This window comes from Aulostomus chinensis, chromosome 13, assembly GCF_037954235.1.
Source record: "Aulostomus chinensis isolate RoL2024-O1b breed Wild chromosome 13, RoL_Achi_v1.0, whole genome shotgun sequence".
Classification (NCBI taxonomy): domain Eukaryota; kingdom Metazoa; phylum Chordata; class Actinopteri; order Syngnathiformes; family Aulostomidae; genus Aulostomus; species Aulostomus chinensis.
Genome location: NC_141332.1, coordinates 17,640,217 through 17,659,747, shown reverse-complemented (window position 1 = coordinate 17,659,747; position 19,531 = coordinate 17,640,217). Strand labels below are relative to the sequence as shown.

At 43.6% G+C, this 19,531-nt stretch overlaps 3 protein-coding genes across 5 annotated transcripts; 2 read left to right on the top strand and 1 right to left on the bottom strand.

Moving 5' to 3' along the window:
- Positions 1-292: 292 nt before the first annotated feature.
- On the top strand, positions 293-9,703 carry scyl1 (SCY1-like, kinase-like 1). Of its 2 annotated transcripts, none has more exons than XM_086221751.1 (18): positions 293-477; positions 1,066-1,206; positions 2,057-2,179; positions 2,269-2,492; positions 2,622-2,712; positions 2,966-3,121; positions 3,295-3,453; positions 3,659-3,766; positions 4,033-4,146; positions 4,292-4,447; positions 4,552-4,740; positions 4,851-4,926; positions 5,820-6,017; positions 6,262-6,407; positions 6,493-6,582; positions 6,734-7,042; positions 7,124-7,202; positions 7,812-9,703. In XM_086221751.1, exons 1-18 carry the CDS (start codon positions 370-372, stop codon positions 7,934-7,936), a joined length of 2,592 nt encoding a protein of 863 aa, XP_086077877.1. In that variant the 5' UTR covers positions 293-369; the 3' UTR covers positions 7,937-9,703. The 2 variants fall into 2 exon arrangements, with proteins under 2 accessions (XP_086077877.1, XP_086077876.1); XM_086221750.1 differs by having other exon boundaries at positions 6,734-7,045; positions 7,812-9,701.
- Positions 9,644-12,795, bottom strand: LOC147251234 (phospholipase A and acyltransferase 4-like). Of its 2 annotated transcripts, none has more exons than XM_086221753.1 (5): positions 12,190-12,310; positions 11,526-11,601; positions 11,265-11,373; positions 10,607-10,875; positions 9,644-10,309 (listed from the first exon to the last, which is right to left on the bottom strand). In XM_086221753.1, the coding sequence occupies exons 2-5, from the start codon at positions 11,538-11,540 to the stop codon at positions 10,187-10,189; spliced, it is 516 nt and encodes a 171-aa protein (XP_086077879.1). In that variant the 5' UTR covers positions 11,541-11,601; positions 12,190-12,310; the 3' UTR covers positions 9,644-10,186. The 2 variants fall into 2 exon arrangements, with proteins under 2 accessions (XP_086077879.1, XP_086077878.1); XM_086221752.1 differs by lacking the exon at positions 12,190-12,310 and adding an exon at positions 12,647-12,795 and having other exon boundaries at positions 9,646-10,309.
- A 541-nt stretch (positions 12,796-13,336) lies between these two features.
- ints5 (integrator complex subunit 5) lies at positions 13,337-18,823 on the top strand. The gene is made up of 4 exons (XM_086221749.1): positions 13,337-13,638; positions 14,473-14,725; positions 14,831-16,807; positions 17,667-18,823. Exons 1-4 carry the CDS (start codon positions 13,544-13,546, stop codon positions 18,372-18,374), a joined length of 3,033 nt encoding a protein of 1,010 aa, XP_086077875.1. The 5' UTR covers positions 13,337-13,543; the 3' UTR covers positions 18,375-18,823.
- Positions 18,824-19,531: the final 708 nt, after the last annotated feature.

Below are 19,531 nucleotides of genomic sequence, written 5' to 3'. Positions count from 1 at the left end.
CAACTTTGCCTGATTGGTTATCCAGTTTCCTTTCGTTGTCCATCACTTATTAATCCCTACCTAAAAATCATAATCTGATAATAAATAGACCTGAAGTTCCTTTTTTATTTATTATAAATTATGTTCGAAAATGCTGAAGAGGAAATTTGTCTAAAATCATAATCCATGAATTCATTCATTCAGTCATTCCCACAAAGAATTTCTTTCACAATCTGTTATTACTCGCTAATAGACTATCGCCAACCATTTGCGGAACCATTGTGCATCGACATCTTTCCGCGGAGACATTTCATACGCGTCCCAGTAGTTAGCTTAAAGTTTCCTCTCGCTGTTTACGTGGGTTTGTTTGATGAGGTGTGGAGGAAGGAGATGTGGTCCTTTTTCGCCAGGGATCCTGTCAAAGACTTTGCGTATGAAATTCTCCCAGACAGCCAAGAGAAGTCTGGAATATGGTCGTTACATCGAGGGAAGCGGAAGGTAAAAGCCGACTGCCGAAGCTTCGCTAGCGGCTAGCTTGCTGCAGTATGGAGGCCTGCCGTTAGCTGGCTAACATTAGTGACTGTTCGCTAGTCTAATATAGCATCTACGTACGATGTCATACGTCACACAGGCATACTTTTCGTCTTTGATGCCAGTAGTTTCGTGTAATTGTTGTTGATTTAACTATTATTCCACCCCAAATAACTGCTTTGCTTCATTGAACGCTGTCTCATTTCGATACTGTTCTCCTTATGCTTTGTTTATTCCGGTAGACACGTATTTCTCGCCACGTCACCCCGTCAGACGTGTGAACAACTATAACTGAACTCATTATGAAGCTAAAACTATCATGTATGGACATAAAATTGTCTTAAGCTTCATTACTGATTCAATAAGCCAGCGGTTCTTTTTATCTGCTATCGAACGGCTCAATCTGTGCTGTCATCATCCTCGTTTGAAAATGACCCCCAAGCTTCATCGTACTGTATCGTGGTTCTGAATGAAATGTTTTATAGGATTTCATGAATAATAACTAGTGTACAGTTGTGGTTGCGTCCTCCGTTTCACCTACAACTGTCTCCCCAGACCACTGGCGAACCGGTGTCCGTGTTCGTTTACGAGGTGGCCCAGGGGACAGAGCAGCAGACCCAGTTAGCTAAGGCTGCCTTCAAGCGTATGAAGACCCTCCGCCACCCCAACATCCTAGCCTATGTTGATGGGCTGGAGGTACGTGTTCACATGGGTGTCCGTCATTTCGCACTCATTTGGTCAAAACACATGATGTTCCTTTTCTGTCTCTAAAGAAAAATGTAGTACAGTTTGCTCCGTAACTACACCCTCATTATGGTTTAACATGACTGTGTAAGTACATTTTAATTACTGCATCATCTGCTCTTCTTGGCATGTTTTCACTCAGATGGAGGTGAGTGTAAATGCTGTCCTTTTTAATATTTGCCCAAGTAGTTGCAGTGAGTAGCACTAGATCACTTTTTGTGTCAAATATTGTGATGTGCATTATTGGATTTTTTTTTAGCTGATATATTATTAGTGATTGGAATGGTAGCCAAGACATTTACAGATGTTATCAGTATAAAATCAAGTTTAAACGATATGGACGTATTGTGTCAGCTGAAGAAGTGATATTTTTCTTCAATTTCCAGAACATTTTAAAAAGTCCATAGATCATGTATTGGTAGTTTGCTCATCATTTGTTGTTTGATATTTAAAAATGAGCAATGAATGTGATTTTGCTTATCATTATTAGTCTGACAGGCAAAGTCACAGTTTTGCTTAATAATAGCTTTCCGGTGCCTATAAGAATACAAACATCCCACATTTGCTTGTGATGCATCATGTATTGGTATGTATGTATTGGCCATTTTTTGATATACAATATAATTTCATAACTTAAAATAACTTCTGAATCCATCAAATTGCTGCATTCCTGGACTTCGTCGCCTGTGATGAAGGTTTCACTCCTAAATTTAGTTGCTTGGTTTTCAGTCAACCCTCTAGTTGAGTATCATTAGAGTCTCTTGTGTAAAACGTAAATACATGTTAATCTTGCGTGTTACAGACAGAGAAGAGTCTGTACCTGGTCACAGAACAAGTGACACCCCTGGCCATCCACCTGAAGGCCCAAGCAGGGAAGGGTGGCTCTAGTGAACTGGAGGTCTCGTGGGGGCTGCACCAGATTGTGGTGAGCAGAATGATCAGCTGACATTTGTTTTGAGGGGAGCCACAGTCCTGCTAGTTCTATCCTATAACTGACTCTCACTCCTCTCACAGAAAGCTCTGAGTTTCCTGGTCAATGACTGCCACCTGCTCCATAACAACTTGGGCGTATGGGCTGTGTTTGTTGATCGAGCTGGTGAGTGGAAGCTCGGGGCCCTTGACCATGTGGCCCCTGAGCAGGGTGACCCAAGTGGGGTCTCGCTTCCTGTCCCCAAGGCTGTTTACCCAGACATGGAGAAATATGACCCACCAGAATCCAGTAACAGTGGTGAGAAATGGTGAGAGCATGTGTTTAAAGAAGGCCTAGCAACAGTATAGAAGACTGTGAATGACACGAAATGATGAAGATAGTGTTGATAGATCACTCCTGTTCTGCTTTGTGTATTTTCACTGTCTGATGATTGCAGGGTAGGAGAGGTGTGGCGGCTTGGCTGCCTGATCTGGGAGGTCTTCAATGGACCATTACCTCGTACTTCCTCGCTTCGTTCACTGGGGAAAGTACGTCATGTTTATAGTTCACCGGTCATCACTACACTATCATTACTGATACATGAGGCGTTCCAACATGAATATTCCATTTCGATAGGTATTGAAAACACATTAGAATTATTAACGCCTGCTTCACCTTGCCCCACACCGGGGTTTTGATCTACATCTCAGATCTTTTTAGAGTAGAACACCGTGCAGCCATGAGATTGTTTGTGAGTGACACTGGTAACGGTGTGATATATCGTCTTCTCTGTCTCCACAGATCCCCAAGGCCCTGGTCCCTCACTACTGTGAGCTGGTGGGCGCTAACCCCCGGGCTCGTCCTAATCCAGCCCGCTTCCTCCAGAACTGTAAAGCCTCCGGAGGGTTCCTCAGCAACAGTTTTGTGGAGAGCAACCTTTTTCTGGAGGAGATCCAGGTCCAAAGAGTCCCCTTTTCATGTATCACTGATCTTTTACAGCACATAGCAAAGTTGAAACTTGTGTAGTGGGGCCTTACATACCCATAGCATTTATTCAATTCAAGTCTGTCTCAGAAAATATCTTTCAAGTCATGTAACAATGTAGTAATAAGTCTGTAAACCCTTTACAGATCAAGGAGCCAGCTGAGAAGCAGCAGTTCTTCCAGGATCTGAGTGATAATCTGGACTCTTTTCCAGAGGATTTCTGTAAACACAAGGTGTTGCCTCAGCTGCTCACCGCCTTTGAGTTTGGTAACGCAGGTGCCGTTGTCCTCACACCGCTCTTCAAGGTAAAATCCTTATATCCCTGGGACACTTTGATACAGACATTTTACCACTGCAGCTCCAAGCTTCCCTGATCATTCTGAAAGCAAAATATATTGCAAAGACTTATACTGGTATTCAACAGAGAACGCAGAGAGATGATTAGGATTTAGGTGCACTCTTCATTTCAGTTCTTTTTCAAAATCTCCTCTTGTGCCGGCTGTCTGCCAGGTGGGGAAGTTTCTTTCTGCAGAAGAATACCAACAAAAGATCATCCCAGTCATCGTGAAGATGTTTTCCTCCACCGACCGAGCCATGAGGATACGACTGCTGCAGCAGGTTCTTACCTCAACGCAGGCTGAATTCATCAGCGCTCATTCACCTGACTGCAAACACAGTGAACCACCAGAATTTATTCATCACGACTGATTAACAGCACCAGAGAAAAGCTGACTTGTGTTTGAATGTAGAATTACTGTTTAGGCCAATCCTTATCAGTGTTTAAGTGAATATATTGTCCTGTATTTTCAGTTCCAGGAAGAAAACACTGGTAAAGCACTGACATAATCTAACTATTGTTTCTCCTCCATTTCTTTGTCTTTCAGATGGAGCAGTTCATTCAGTATCTTAATGAATCAGCAGTTAATTCCCAGATTTTCCCTCACGTTGTTCATGGCTTCACAGACACCAACCCTGCCATCAGAGAACAGACAGTTAAGGTATTTGCACTCTCAAGTAATGTAAAAATGCCTTATTAGGCCTGAGAAATTCAGCTGTTGCTATGGTTTCATGGTATTTAAGCTTTTTTATGAAGTGCGTTGTTTGTCTGCTGAAGCTGTTCCTTTTCTGTTTATCTTTGTTAAGTCTATGCTGCTTCTGGCTCCAAAACTGAACGAGAGCAACTTGAACCAGGAACTGATGCGGCACTTTGCCAGGCTTCAAGCCAGAGATGAACAGGGCCCAATTCGCTGTAACACCACTGTCTGCCTGGGCAAGATCGCCTCCTACCTCAATGCTGGGGTAAACCACTCCCGGGCAGTCCTCCATTCATCATTGCATTATTCCACTGATGTTTTTCAAACCACTTTGCTCCATTGCTGTGTATGTGGTCCGTCTCTTCACAGACTCGCCAGCGTGTTCTGATTTCCGCCTTCTCACGAGCCACTAAAGACCCGTTCCCAGCTTCACGCTCGGCTGGTGTGCTTGGATTTGCAGCCACACACAACTACTACAGTGTGACGGAGATTGCTGCTCGTATATTGCCCACCCTCTGTGCCATTACTGTTGACCCTGATAAGAGCGTCAGGGACCAGGTACAGAGGATCATGGAGATTTGTTACTGCTTCTCAAACCCCTTCTTTCTGTAAATATTCATTTTTTGAAGGTTTCTGCTCAGAATGTTCAATCTTCTCTCCCTTGTCAGACATTCAAAGCCATCAAGAGTTTTCTGTCCAAGCTAGAGACGGTGTCAGAAGATCCAACGAAGCTGGCTGAAATCGGTATGTAGAATAAACTTTGAGCTGCGGTCTGCTCTTCTCTTTTCATGTCTCCAAGATAACCAGTGGTCATTGTGACCTGACATCAGAAGTTTACATAATCAGGCTCACTGTGAGGGTAAATGAACAGCTTGTTCCTAGTAAAAGCAAGTACCAACATCTCGTATGCAATGTTTAGCAAGTCATGCTAATGAATAAAGGTGTGAAGATTCACAAAGTAAAAGGAGAAGCTCCAGGTATGATCTATAAGAGCCACTGATTTACATACCATGTAACAGGGAAAAAAAGAGCCCTGTCTACTCCTGTTTTATGAAATTGTTTCACCGTCAAATGTTCTTGAACCACAAGTGTGGAATAAGTTTTAATCAGAAGTATGTGAGACATGGTTGCCTTCCAGTGAACGTTTAAAAAAACAACCACGAAATATGGAGCCTCAATCATGCAGGCCAGTAATTTTGTAATACATTATAAATACATATGATAATGTAAATTTTATTTGTATTATTATTGATTTTGATGAAATTTGGGGGAAAGATTGGATAACATCACGAGGAATAAATGAATAATGGTAGGATACAATCTGGATTTAGTCGTACGTCTGTTTTTGGCTGCTTGGAATTCATATTCTTTGTCCTTATAGATTCCTAGGTACAGTATGTTCTTTTAGTTCAAGTTCAGCAAGTAAAACAACTGTAAAATAATTGTTGGAATGACACGTTGCTGAGTTTGAGAACAGTTTTAAACGTTATGCTGCAGGATTATTGCTTTAACATAGTGGCACATGTCATCATCCCAAGACACTTGAGTAATATTGATGTATTTTTGACCATCAGGCAAATGTGTCCTTACTGTTAAACCTTTTTGGCTAAAATGAAATGCTCTCCCGTCTCATACAGAAAAGGATGTAGCATCGTGCGCTCAGCCTGCTGGTGCCTCCTCCGGCTGGACGGGCTGGGCTGTGACTGGCATGTCCTCGCTTACGTCAAAGCTTATTCGCAATGCGCCAGGAACAGAGGGAGGTGCAGCGGTTGAGAACAGCGGGGGTGCCAACGCCAGCAGCCCCACGAGTGCTACAGATGCAGCTCCTGCACCTGGTATGATGGTGTCGTTGTGGATCTCCTTTGATATTGTAATGAAATTCACGCTGAATCAGAGTCAGAAGAGGGCGATATCTAGAAAGTAAAGCGTTAAAAGTACTTCCGGCATCTTTAGCTCTCCTTTTTTTTTTTTTTTTTAACACAACTTAACAGGGCATTCAAAGATGTGTGAGAGTAGATTTGAAGTCCACACAAGAATCAGATGAAAACTCCACTCAGCTGTTTTCTATCTGTGTCACAGCATCTGAAGATAAATCTCCACACGATCTGACTCTCCACGCTGCCACTGGCGGTGCCGAGCTACCGCAAACTCTTGAAGTGACGAACAACAATGAGGAGCAGGCAGGAGATCGCTGGGATGACGAGGAAGATTGGGGAAGTTTAGAGGTAGAATTATAATAGCGACATTTGTGTGGGTTGTTACTTAATTATAATTCTGGCTCCTAAGCTCTTCTAACGCTTTCACACAAAGGATCCAGAAAAAGCTCAGACGGAGCCGGATGACTGGAACACTGACTGGTCTGGAATGGCATCATCCAAAAAGAAGGCAGGCGACAGAGGCGTATGTGTCTTTCTAATTAGACTTGTCTTTTTAATCAATTTGTTCATCGTGTAACTATTATTGGACACCCTGATGAAACTAAATCTATTTGTAAACTGCTGTGTCACCAAAACTAGATTAAGGTAAGACTTTGGTTCTTTTTTTCATCAAGGTGGGCCGGTCTTCGTCCTCCTCCATGGCGGTGAAAAAGCAGAGCTCTGACTGGAGCAGCTCGGGCTGGGATGCAGATGACAGCTGGTCCAACGAGAAAGAGGGCCAGGGTCAGAGTTCTGCGGGTGAGGAAGGCTGGGGCAACGACTGGGGGGAGGAGGAGACGGTATCAGCTGATAAGACCCTGCCAGAAGGGGTGCGGTTAGCCAGCGAGTACAACTGGGACAGCAGCAGCAGCACAACGAAGGGGGCCAGTCAGAACGACCTGTTTGCGAGTGTCTCGCAGAGAAACACAGCCAGCACTGTTACCGTGGTAAGGAACAACCTAAACTACGAAACTTGATATTTGGAGACAGTTTACTTCAGCGTGTCTTGTGTTTTCTTCCTTCAGGCTGCTGATGGCTGGAGTGCCGAGGCAACAGGAGACTGGGGCACCGAGGACAGCTGGGAGTCAGTGGATGCAAGTCAAGGTACGTCTGTTACATTTCTTTCCTCTGCCGAGGAGGGTCATGCCTTCGGTGGTGTTCCATCCAAAATCTACAAGTCTTGGTTTTCACTAAACTTGGTGGACGCTACAGCACAGCTACACGGGGGTGTGAGAGTTCTCACTAATGTCCCAGGGACAGAAAGTTTTCTCATTAGAATTTTTAACAACTTTATCCTCTTTGATTTAGATTCTTGACTTTGTAGTTTTGTTCATCTGTTTACGATAGGATAAGATAAAGTTTCTTCATCCTGTACTCAGGAAATTCTGTTGTAACAGCAGCATGGGGGGAAAAAAAGACAGAAAATATAGTGCAAGGAAACATGAATAATTTAAATAGACAAATTCAAAAAATATATATTTAAAGAGTAGAAAAGTAATAAACAGGATAAGTTTATACACAACTGCTAGTTTCATACTGCACATATATGGATGAAGAACAAAGCTCAGTGCAAAGATAAAAGGACTAATATAGTCAATATGTAATTTACAGTCAACAGTGTAGTGCACAGGTCCCATTTTCTAGTTGTCTGACCTCTCCGTCGGGACGTTCCTGTGAATAGTTACAGTATGAGCTGGTCTGTGTGTTCACCAGGTCTCAGCAAGGCTGAACTATCAAAGAAGAAGCGAGAGGAGAGGAGAAAAGAACTCGAGGCAAAACGGGCTGAGCGCAAAGCTGCTAAAGGTCCTCTTAAACTGGGAGCACGCAAACTGGACTAAAGGACTCGAAGGAGCAACTGAAACTGCGGTGACGAGATGGAGGCTCGACATTCCACGTGAAGGACCAGAGAGATGAGAGCAAAGGAAATACCGTCTGAACTGAACAGTTTCTTAACATGGAGGCGACTTGGTGAACACAGGAAGATGTTTGCTCAGGAGACGACTCTGGGACCTTGGGACTCTCCGCTGTTCATCATGAAGAAGTGGTGATGTGGTTGGAGCAGCAACAATCAAATGTTTATAAATGTGTAACTGTGGATGTCAGCGAGAAACACAGAGATGTGAAGTAACCCAGAGCAGCAGCAGCAGCAGCAGCAGCAGTCACAGGTTGATGACACAATATGCCCCTGTTTGTTTTGTCTTTTAAATACATAAGTTAGGGTTGTAAAGTAAATGTATATAAATGATGCATCTTGTCTTAAAATGACATGAGGAAAAAAACAGTTTTTAATGAAAATATTCACAAGAATTTCAGAAACCAACAGTAATAATACTGAATGTTCTCTCTCTCTCTTTCTCTCTCTCTCTCTCTCTCTCACACACACACACACACACACACACGCTGTGGATATGAATGTTTTAGTTCAGTCACAAAGTTACAGTTCCATTCAGTCCATGCATGCACTTGTGTCTTAGTGTAACGATAAGTATCATGGCCTGGATTTTCAAATGTGTTGAGTTTACTTTGCACAAGCAGCACTTGATTTTTGTGTTGCCTGACTGGTGACACGTTTGACCAGTTTCAGATCTGTACTTGTACTGCTCCCGCTCCATACACGCAGAAGTACCTCCATAGATGTGTTGAGGTTCTGGTTTCAAAAAAAAAAAAAAAAAAAAATCCCTTTGTTTTTCTTGTCTCCAATGATGTGTACCGCTCCGGTGGAGGGCTTTTTTTTAAGTTATTTTTATTCTTTCAAGGTCTTGTCATGCATTTGTACCTGTATAATCCCTCAGATCTCCTAAAATCCACTTGAGATTATTTTAATAAGTTGTATTTCAGCATTTTGGCAACACTGGGTTTTCTTTTACTCTATTTTTATGTGCCTTTATTTGCATCACAGATCTGCTGGTGTAGGCTCACTTTAACCCGAACAAACAGGCTTTGTGTTCTCAAGCCTTTCGATGTCAAATCCTCCCTTTCACATGACTCAGTTTTCTGTTTCGTGGTTACTTTTGAAATGCTGTATAGATACGCCAACTGACACAATAGCTATCGCCACTTGAACTATCAATGCCCTGGGTTGGGATGTGTTCGATGAAGAACTACGCTGCATTCAACAGAGAATCCAAATCATGTAGCATGAGAGCTAAAATAAAGATAATATCAACTCTTGTTTCTTCTACCTTTTTTTTTTTTTTTTTAGGTCTTTGTCTAAAAATCGAATGGAGCACGTGAGCAACTGTCGAGGACGCTACTGGGTGTGTCAGCAATTACTGTGAATATTCTCCAAAGATGATACATGGCATGGTAGGATGAAGGCCAACAGACAATTATATAATTGATGTCTAGTGGGATGGATTACGTGATACTTTCACTTTCACACACTGAAAGGTTTGTTCTTACAAACCCCTTCTACAACCAAGTCAGTTATTTCTGACCGTTAATGTGAAACAGCTCTTCACACTTACACAGATTTCCAAAGATGTTTAATCGAGTGAAGTTAGGTTTTAAAATCAATAAAAAAGAATAAGCAGCCATCCAGATTTTTCACAAACTATTCTTTATTAATACAATTACAAACAATTAAATGTCAGAGGAAGTCAAAGCGTTCATTCCAGTTAAATAGCGGATCAGTTAAAAAGGTGCAATAGGAAGAGTTTCAAAGTAGTTTGAGATGAAAAGCCTCAGATCATAGATAGCTATTGTTATTTTTCTCATGTTTGGTCATTTAGTTGGTCTATGATAAATCATTTTGGTATATCATCATTATAATTATATCCTATATTACTGGTATGTCATTTTACAATCTTCAAAAAAAAAAATCCTTCACCTGTAATAAAGATCATTTCTTCTTCGCAATAAATGGCCATAAAATTTTGTTTCTTTCTTCTGTTGGTAGTAATTTAATAAAGCGAGAAAAATAGAAGGCCTTGGTCCTAAAGGTACCAGTTTGTTACTGGAACTAACAAGGCTTGAGTGGTGGTAAAGATCAACACAGTCCCATTTTACCTAAATGACTGCATTTGTAACATTTTGACACCTGAACAAAAGTGCTGACGGTGGTTCGAACAGGCATCCCGGGTCATCCGTCACTGCGTGTTCTTGTTTTTCTCTCTGCTGCCACCAAATAAAGCGCTCGCAAGAGCCGCAAAACCAAGAACCGCCACTGTAGCCACACCTGCGATCGCAACTTTTTCCCCTGCTTTACGCACCTGCAGAGGGAGGTAACACACAAACACACACACCTTTCAGTCATTTAAAATCCCAATTAAATCATCAGGGACAGTACAGCACTGCTGGGATTTGTACCACACAGGTGTATTTCCTATATTCTCTATGTTTTATTCTGGAGATCATTTGTGTGGGGTGTGTAAAGAAAACAACCTTTCATTCATGATATTGTCTTTGTGCTGCTGTGATGTTAACATTTGGACCCAAGTTATTTCTCCAAAGCAGCGATTTTACCATAAATCTTTACACCTTTGAAGCATCTTTGTAAAAGCACCTACCTGCCGGGACTCAGCCTTGCCGTAACGCAGCTCGTTGACGAAGTGCTCGCAGTTTCTCCTGATGACACAGTATGGCTGCTCCTCACCCACGCGTGCACAGGCCTCCCTCACGATGACATGAGCTGGACGGGACTGATACTCCTTGTCCAGGGAGTTGTTGATCACCCAGTGGCTGTTTCCCACCACATCCCACAGCTCCTCCCTCTTCACCACGGCCTTGTCACTGACGACGGACATTATGCTACTGGAACCTGCACCTGCGACCTCAGCTGAGCACAAATGTGTCAGAACAAACACGTTTAGGTAAAAAAACAAAAAACCTCAGACTGGATTTAACTTTGTCTTTGCTCATAATACAATTGCAACCTAGTGCAGTTTATCATAATGTTGATATGATCGTGTTGTAGTGAATTCATAAACTGCCCTGTCACACACAGCTGATGCACATACACCACATCTTTTGCTACTTTTTTATATGTTTGGGATATAATCCGCAAGTATTTGCTATTCTATGTTATTCATATTTTCCTTTGTGTGCCAAATATGCAAACTAAACCAGACTCAAACTTGGTTTATGAATTACTGACAGATGTAAAGGAACCTCAAAATCAAAGTGAGTAGAAAGTAAATTCTGAAAAAATATCGCTTGTTGACTTACAAGGTGGGGCCAGATGAACAACAAAGCCATTGCCAACGTACACTGCCCAGTGTTGATAGCTGCTTCGGAAGATTTCTATCAAGTCTCCAAGCTCTGGTTTCACATCATACTTGGAAAAGACACAGAGAAAACGTGTGTTGACAATAAACATAAGAAGTATGCAAGTAAAACAAATCAGAATGTTACACCCCTGGGACTCATGCCATAAAACCTCAGTTGCTCAAACAGAAGAACACAATCAACTCATGGACTCATTCTTACCAAGGTTGGTGCCATGTTGATGGTTATTTCTTCTCTCAATCTTGAACTGTGACGCGAGACAACCAATTTCAAATCACTGCAACACAATCAGGAAGTAAATGAGTGCTAAACTGTAGCCGGTTATGCAAGCCATTTCAGTAGCATCAAACAGTGACGGCTCCAGAAATTATTGATTGGGGGGGCTAAGGGGGGGCTGGGTTTTTCATTGGGGGTGCTAACGAATTTTGGAGCATAAAACAAAAAATCTCCTACAGTACCGCACTATGACTGTACTGGAGCGGATGAGCCATTCCCTATTCATGCGCGATTTTTGTTGCTGGGTGAGCTATTAAAGCAGGCCTATTTCTGATCAAGTCAACTTAATATTACTGTATAATAAATATGTTTGTGTTTAAGTGTGTACGACAAGTTCAAGGAGGACAAATTAGCTCCCCTCTTCTCTCTCTCTCTCTCGTGCATGTGCGCGCGCACGCACAAACTCACACACACACACACACACACACACACACACACCATGAGAGGAGTACGCCTAAATGCCATAGCTAGCCTATTCAGTGACTAAAACCTAAATACAATATTTAACAATATACCACCAACCTAAGAGTAACATTAAATGGACAGGACCATAAAGCGCACATTGCAACAAATGCAAACTTTCACTCACCGAAGAAAAGGCCTACTAGAGTTGCAAAATAGAGGCACTAAACACCAAACGATAAACACTGATCTGTCTCACACAGACACACATAGGCTAAATGCTGAGAGATGCCAGAGTCTGGCGGTCTCCACTACGTTAACGTTACCACCCACGTTGTTTTTTGCTCGTGTGTGATTTGGTTTGGTTCATAAAACATGATAGCTCACCCGGCAACTGCGATGCAAACTTGATTTTTTTTTTAAAACGTACATTTTTTTTCTGTTGATTGTGGATCGCTCTACTTTTTGCCTGGGGGGGCTAATGGGGGGGCTAAGGTTATCCTTGGGGGGGCTTAAGCCCCCACCCCCCCCCCAACGCCGTGGCTGTTTACAATCAAACAGGCGAAGATGGCGAAGATTAGCTTGAGTAACAGTGTTCGCGTCACCGCTCACCAACATTTAAAATCAACAACGATTCAGCTCACATTAGAGTTGGGTTATCGATGGAGTCTTCACTGCAGACCGTGGCAGATGACCTGAAATCAGTCACTCGTCCTGACGTCAAACACACAAACAAAGTGACCGCGACCAAAGCTGAGATGAAAAGTCAGATGTCAGCTGGTCCTTCAGCTGTACAGCCGGACGCCTTCAAAATAAAAGACTCACACCGTCAAATGTACCCTCTTCTTCCTCTTCATCTTCTTCTTCTTCTTCTTCTTCTTCTTCTTATTATTATTATTAGTAGTAGTAGTAGTAGTATTAACAATAATAATTAGTATCATTTATTATTAATTATTGTTCTCGTTGTTCTTCATTGTACAGTAGCTGCAGTCACAGCACCCTCAGTCATCAGTATTTAATATAATAATATTGTCTAAAATCATTACATTATCAAGACATATCAAAGTTTCTTTCTTCTTCTTCTTTCTTTCTCTTTCTTTTTACATTTGCATTTTATTTTGTAAACAGTTTCTTTCTTTCTTTCTTTCTTTCTTTCTTTCTTTCTTTCTTTCTTTCTTTCTTTCTTTCTTTCTTTCTTCTTTAGATTTTATGCTTTATTGAATTACCATAAGTTTTATCATGAAAAAACTGCGTAATATACCGTAGATATACAGTCATGGAAATTAAATTGTCTAAATAAAGTTAATTCAAAAAGGGGGGTGACAACATATTTCTTCAACAACAGAGGTCGCTATGGACATCAGCTGTCTGAATTTTTATCAAAGAAGAAGAAGTGGAACGAAGTAACTTCCGGTTGTGGGGCGCCCTTTCGGTTCTTCTCTCCTCAGAAAAAAAAAATTGCCATAGTAGTAACACAAAGCTGTTGTAATCACTCTCGTTGGAGATCAAGAGTCGAGAGGGGGATTTGATGTGGCGCTTAAATGTTAAAAGAGCCAGTGATGTCGGTGGTGTTTGACGGGAATCCGCTGAAAGCGATGCAGAGCTCACACACTCACACACCGCAGACTGTCCTGAGGTGAGCGGCGGTAGAAAGCGACTGGACGGACTCTACATTTGGACTTTGTAGTATTATATATATATACTAGTACTGTAGTATTCTAGACTTCGTGTACTGACTAGCCGTAGACTGGACTTTCGTTCTTAAACATTATATCTTACAAGAGTTACTTCCAACCAGACAATTAAGAAACTTACTGAATTAACAATAGACGCCAGGGAGTTATTGAATATCTGTTTAAATCAATGGACTGTTTAAGTAAAGGGTTAATATTGATAGAGTTTGAAGTAATGCTGTGCAGTATCTTTCATTATCAGTTCCATATCCTTAATACTCTTAAGTCACTCACTGTTTTTAAAAGCTGCACCCAGGAAATGTTTATCCGTCCTGAAATTAAACGTTTTTTTGTTGTTGTTGTTGTTGTTAACCTTCATGGTCACACGATGTATTGGCAGCTAACGATTTTAATCGGTAATTTGTCAAGCATAAATGACAAGCATTCACGGTTCCAGCAGTTTATGTTGTTATTTTTGAATTATGATGTTAGTGTGTTTTTCATGTTTCTTTTGTAACAGAATTCATTAGAGCTGCAACAATTCATAGATTGCTGAATGGAAAGAGAATGAATCTCTTTTTCAGTTTAAGCTGTCTGGCATCTACTGGTTCTCTAAAATATAAGAATTTGCTGCTTTTTTCAATTATGAAAGTAGACTAAGAGTTTGAGGTTTTCGGACTGTTGGATGACAAAGATAAAGTTTGAACATTTTTATCTGTTTTTATCGTGATATTTAAATTTATCTTGTGTGTCTCACTTTTAGCCTGTTGTTACTAAGCTCTCCTCTCCTCCATCAGTGGCCAGGAGCTGTCCCAGGAGATCAAATCCTTCATCAGTGGCGTTGACAACGCTCACGGACGGAAGCTCAGTGTTCGGGAACACGCCCGTTGTGCTGTGCGTCTGCTGCGCTCGGTCCCAGCCTGTAGAGCAGCCGTGCTGGAGCATCTGAGGGGCGTCTATGATGAGCACGTTTCCACCTTCCTGCACAGCCTGGAGACAGAGGGTGACAGCAGCTCTGGGATCAGTTCCAACCTGGAGGACATCATACAGGTAGGCTGACATATGGTAACGCAACTTTGACCCAGCTTAACTCAGAGCTTTCCATCAATATGATTATGGCCTGAAATCATAGTAATTGTTGCCGTTTGTCTGTAGGAGGTTCATGGTGTGCTGTCAGAGTTCATCAGCCTCAACCCACGGGCTTGGGCCCCTCTGGTGTCCACCTGGGCGGTGGACTTGCTGGGCCAGCTGAGTAGCAAGCATGCCAGCCGCAGGGTGGCCCCTCACTCTTCCAGCCTTAATGAGCTGCTTCAGCTTTGGATGTCCTGTGCTGCCACCCGCTCTCTCATGGAGGCCTACTCTCAGTGTTTGGCCGCCATGCTGGCCTGGTGCCCCGATGCCTGTGTGGATGCCCTGTTGGACACCTCAGTCCAGCATTCCCCGCATTTTGACTGGGTGGTGGCTCACATTGGCTCTGCTTTCCCAGGGACCATCATCAGTCGGGTCCTGGCCTGCGGACTCAAGGACTTCTGCTCCCATAATGCCAAGGACCAAGGTCTGTTGGTGAATGGAGTGGACAAAGGTAACAGAGTACCAAAGATTGGCTCAGTGGTGGGAATCCTTGGACACCTTGCAGCACACCACTCAGATAGCATCAGGAAGGAGTTGCTCAGGATGTTCCAGGAGAGCTTGAGCCCCTCTACCCCTCTATCTCCAACTTCATCCTCAACATCCTGGGAGAGTTCTCCTCAGCTCCGTCGAGCTGCAGTACCATTTCTGCTCCAACTGGCTGCAATGTCCCCGAACCTCTTTGGTGCTGTGTCTGCTGAGTTGGTAGAGCTGCTACAGCCCCCTGTCCTGCTCCAGCTGCAGGCTTTGTTGCAGGGACTCCCCAGAGAAGAACTGGATAACATGCTGGGATTGGCTGTCCACCTGATTAGTCAGAGCCCCTCAGGAGGGGCCAGGGTCCTCCGCTTTCTGGCAGACACAGCGACCCCAGCCTCTGTCATCATCTCCGGTCCCACACCTTCTCCCCATGAAGGTGTCAGAGAAGGTTGTGACCGCCTCCTGCAGATGCTGCTCCTGCATCTCCATAAACTGGTGTACAACCGCTCGGATGGAGTGGAAGGCCATCCTCATCACTCTGCTCCCTGTCAGCCCCAGACGGTCATCCCCTTCTTAGAAGAGCTGCAGACGCATGTAGGGGAGCTTTGTGCTGAAACATTGAGACTGGAGAGAAAGCGTCACCTCTGGCTGCATCAGTTACTTTGCCTCTTGTCAGTCTATGGAGGTCCCAGTATTGCAACAGAGGCCCTGTGTCAGCTACTAACTCAAGCTCGCAACCCAGAGGAGTTGGCTTTGGCCTGGCAGCTTCACAGCACACTCTCTTCCTGCATAGCGGGACTCATTCCTGCTGCTGTAGCCCGTTGTGTGGCCCAGATCCACACACACACCCTGGGACCTCGGCAGCTCAGGCAGCTGTTGCTGAACCTGGCCACAGCCATCCAGAGTCAGGATGAGGAGAGAAGAGGAACCCCAAGTGCACAGTCCACCATGGCTGTCCAGCTAGGTTCAGCCGTTTCAGGACACCTCCATGATTTCAGCCCGCTCCTTCTCCATGGTGATGCAGCTGTGTCCCATGCTGCGGTGCGACTCCTGTCTGCAAGCCCGCTGCCTCGCACTTCCTCTCCAGCGAACTTGCTCTTGCTCTCCCGCGCCGCTGTCACTCATTTCTTTCTGGCTCTACGAAGAAGAGTGGAAGGGGGAAAGGGAGGGAGAGATGGGGGACAGGCAGCCGAGGCAGTGAACTGTTCAGTCCTGCTCCTGTCCCGGTTTTCTGCATACTCTACCCTCACTCTCAAGGCAGTACTTCAGCAGCTGGTTGAGGGAGTGCTGCATAAAGGCAATGCTGATCTGTTCGGAGGGCAGATCGCAGACATGTCTGGTGCTCCTGTGCCTGCCCCCTCTGTAACCCCTGACATCGGAGCCTCCCTGTTGGATATCAACTGTCGGTTTGGTACAACCGTCAACTTTTCTGGCAGTGTTTGGTCTGTGTTTCACGCTGGAGTGATTGGAAAGGGGCTAAAGGTCCGTACTGCCACACATCTACCTGACCCATCTGGGGTCATCCAGGTGAGTTTTATATTAATCCACAGTTTCAGGCATCAGCCTGACTTTCAACAGTCCCAGTTTAAGAACTGGATTGCACCCGGTCTGTCTGCCACCTGATCTGGCTCACACAAGGCAGTCCAAGCTGATCACAGCCACTCTAGAGACCATTGCACTTCCACCAGTAGTTCTGCAGCATCTTTTTGAAGCATCTCGTTGCTTTGCTCCACCGTGAATACACTCCCTCTTTGATTTTTAGTTACACCGCATTCAATTTGCAAAGAACAGGTTGAGGGAAAGAGGATTTATTAGATTTTAGCAGTATATAATCAGGTTGATTGTCAAAACACATGACATTATCTTGTTTGTATACCACATAGCATGACAACAACCTACAGCTTGCCAAATATCAGTGACCAGAGGATTTTTATCATTGACGAGAGCTTCATCCTAGTAAAGAAACTGCTGTGCGCTGGCCTGCAGCAGAAAAAGAAAGTAATAATGAACAAGAAATGTGACCAAATAAAGACTTTTCAAAACAATGTAAAAAGACCTTAATTTTCAAGTCAGGGCACTCAAAATGTTCCATTTTTGAAACACTGTCAGAGGAATATGATTCCATGCTTAAGCCAGAACAAAACACATTGAATCTAGAACCAAGTGCAGGAAGCCCATGAACACTTTTGTTTCAAGAATTTGTGTTAAAAGAACATTTTGTGGGATTGCTAGCTGGTAACGGGCAGATGAGAAGTTAAAACCCAAGCTTTACTTTAAAAAGGCAAAATGTCTGCGGTGGAAAAAGTCCTATTGTGTTGTTTAGTGTTTGATGTCTTGCAGCAGAAAGGGCTGGAGGTGTGTCACCACAATTTTCTCGTCTCTGCAGAACATCCAGACTCTGCTGGCTGTTGTCGTCCAGTGTTGTAGCTCTTCTGGTCTCAACGGGTCACGACCACCACCCGATCCTGACGAGCCCCTGCCCATCAACGCCGAGGCAGCCAAGGTTGTTGCAGTCACACTGGTTGAAAATGTGTGTCCAGATGTGGCCAATGGGGAGCTGTCCTGGCCTCCAGAGGAGCACGCCCGTACCACCGTGGAGAGAGACATCCACATTCGCCGCTGCTTTGAAGCCCACCCTGTTCTCTTCCCTCTACTTCAGGTGGTGGCAGCTGGACGCCCGGCTCTCTGCTACTGCTCGGCTGTACTCAGAGGCCTCCTGGCCACTCTGCTGGCTCACTGGGAGGCATCCCGGGAGGGTATGTCTGCTGACTCCCCTTGGCACCTCCAGGCCTCCTGTCTCCTGGTGTCCTGCATGGGAGAGGGCCAGCTCTTACCACCAGTGCTTGCCAATGTCCATGAGGCCTTCCCCTACCTCACACCTTTCGAGGTGAGGCTGCTTCTCCTGGCTGTTTGGGAGTATGTTAGGGCCAATGGGCCCTTGCCCCAGAAGTTCCTCTTCAACTCGGAGAAGGGCCTTTTTTGCAGGGATTTCTCTCGGGACGGTGACGTGGCACGATATGTGTCGCCAATTCACAATGTCCTGCATAAAAACATTGACAGACTGGGACATCTATGCTGGCGGTTCCAGCTTTAAATATCGGGGATGGAAACTGTAGAGCGGGTACAGAAATGGGGAAAGTAAACCGGACAGGAAATTGTTTCACATTTCTCTCCAAGTGTAGACTACAATGTTGCAATCACTGTACTCTAGTTTCATACAAGTATAGCTGTGTGCAGGTGTGTGTGTAACTTTTTGTACCATGTTTTTAGACTTGATACTTTTCTAACTAGCTGTTTCTGTGAGAGACAAGTGGACAGGAGAATGACATATATGTTCCTACAGAACAAAATGCCGCCTTAATTTCTCATTCTGGTTAGTAAACACTTCTCATTTATAGATTTAGATGACATTTCAGATTGTTCTCATGAAGTACGTGTCCTGAAAATGTGGTCTCAAACATGCCTTGCATTTCATGTTCCATGTTCTAACTGCAAACTGGTATTTCTACCACTGGACAAAATAAATCTTCACCTTGTTTTCAAGACTGTCTGGAATCCTTAGGTACAACTGTCTCCATAGGGTTTGCTTTTTGACCCTTTACAGAGAACTTATATAATTTCAGCGTTAAAGGGTGTAGAAGAAAAGTGTATTATGCCCCCATAATATTTGACCTTGACCTTGGACCACCAAAACTGTTTCAGTTCCTCCAGTCACCTGAAATCCTCATGCCTCTACACAGAGAGCCTTTCAGCAATGCAAAGGGATAATGCATGCCAAGGGTAAATTAACCTATTTCATACTGCGTGGTTTAGGGTTTTTTTTTATTCAACTTTGCTTGTCATGTGATACACCTGATAAATACAAAATTTCTGAATGGGCATGAATGAAGATATTGGTACAACCTTAAAGACCGAAAGGCCTACAGTTAAAAAAAAAATGACAGTTGACTGACTAAACCTTAACTTATTTTACATTTTTATGAAAAAACTACGCCACAGGTCATACGTCATGTTTCCAACTCAGACTGTCAGTATTTCCTAGTACAACGAGTTGAGTAACACAGCGTGTCTCAAGAGGAAGAGACAAACATTAAACCAGAGTGATTTATAATAACAGGTTTGTGGATTCATCAGTTTATAACGCAGCAGAGGGTACTACTTGAATTCAGGTTTTTTTTAAATCATCAATTACAGAAAATAATCTGCAGGATTCGATGCAGAGTTGCAGAGAGCAGGAAATCAATGTGGTGC